This window comes from Elephantulus edwardii, unplaced genomic scaffold (genome assembly GCF_000299155.1).
Source record: "Elephantulus edwardii isolate Elephantulus edwardi_28Jun2011 unplaced genomic scaffold, EleEdw1.0 scaffold00213, whole genome shotgun sequence".
In the NCBI taxonomy this organism is placed as follows: domain Eukaryota; kingdom Metazoa; phylum Chordata; class Mammalia; order Macroscelidea; family Macroscelididae; genus Elephantulus; species Elephantulus edwardii.
Window position 1 is genome coordinate 3842039 of NW_006399963.1, and position 987 is coordinate 3843025.

General features: G+C 55.5%; 1 protein-coding gene across 1 annotated transcript; it reads right to left on the bottom strand.

Moving 5' to 3' along the window:
• Positions 1-436: 436 nt before the first annotated feature.
• On the bottom strand, positions 437-976 carry LOC102876674 (zinc finger protein 446-like). Its single transcript, XM_006897734.1, has one exon. The coding sequence runs from the start codon at positions 974-976 to the stop codon at positions 437-439; it is 540 nt and encodes a 179-aa protein (XP_006897796.1).
• Positions 977-987: the final 11 nt, after the last annotated feature.

A 987-nucleotide genomic window follows, 5' to 3' on the forward strand; every position in this document is an offset into this window, starting at 1 on the left:
ATACCATGTCACAAGAGGGAGCTGAGATACGGAGAACTCCATGACCTCCAACTCACTCAATGCCATAGATGATTCCAATTCAAAGTGGCCTCCCATAAGGTTTTCACAGTTGGAAATCTTGGCAGTCTGTCTTTCTCCCAAGGAGTGGCTGGTGGATTCGAACCAGTAGAGATGCCTGGCTTTTGATTCGCAGTGCAACACCCTACAGACTAAGCCACCTCTTTTTTTTTTTAGCATGATCTCCAGTCAGCAGTAAATTCAAAGTCAGGTTTCGTTCCAGAAGTTGGAGCGAGAAGAAGCCCAGGTTCTCTTCCTCTAGTCAGACAAGGGCTGGGGCCTCAACACCCCTGGGTGACTCGGATGCCTTCGGCCACATCAAGTTTACGGGCCGCAGACTGAGTGGCCGGAGCCAGCTGGGACCTCCTCCACCGTGCACTCATAGGGTCTCAGGCCGATGGCTTTTTCTATGGAGGACCAGCTGGGACTTCCAATCAAAAGCTTGGCCGCAGTCACCACAGAAGTGTCGCTTATGTCCAACATGGCTCTTACAATGGATGACCAGCTGGGACTTCCAGCTGAAGCTTCGTCCACACTCCTCACAAGGATAGCTGAAGGGGCCAGTGGGGATGTGCCAGGGACGCGACCGTGGCTCTGGAGTGATCGGTGGTGGTCTCTCAGCACTTCCGAACGCCGGCTGGCTCCCTGCATGTGCTCGCCTATGGATGACGAATACTGACTTCCAATCAAATCCGAGGCCGCACTGCTCACATATATACGGTTTCCTGAGTGGTGCCCGTGTCTCCAACCCAGGCCCGGGTGACGCGGTCCAGCCTTGTACACCACTGGCCTGCGGCACTGGGACATACATGGTGGCTGGGCCTTGCAGAGGCCAGACCTCTGGGGAGGCTGCGGGCGCCTCCAGGAGGCTCCTGCCCTCATCTCCCACAGAGATCACGGTCCCATACTTCTGAAGCATCGTGTCCCAGT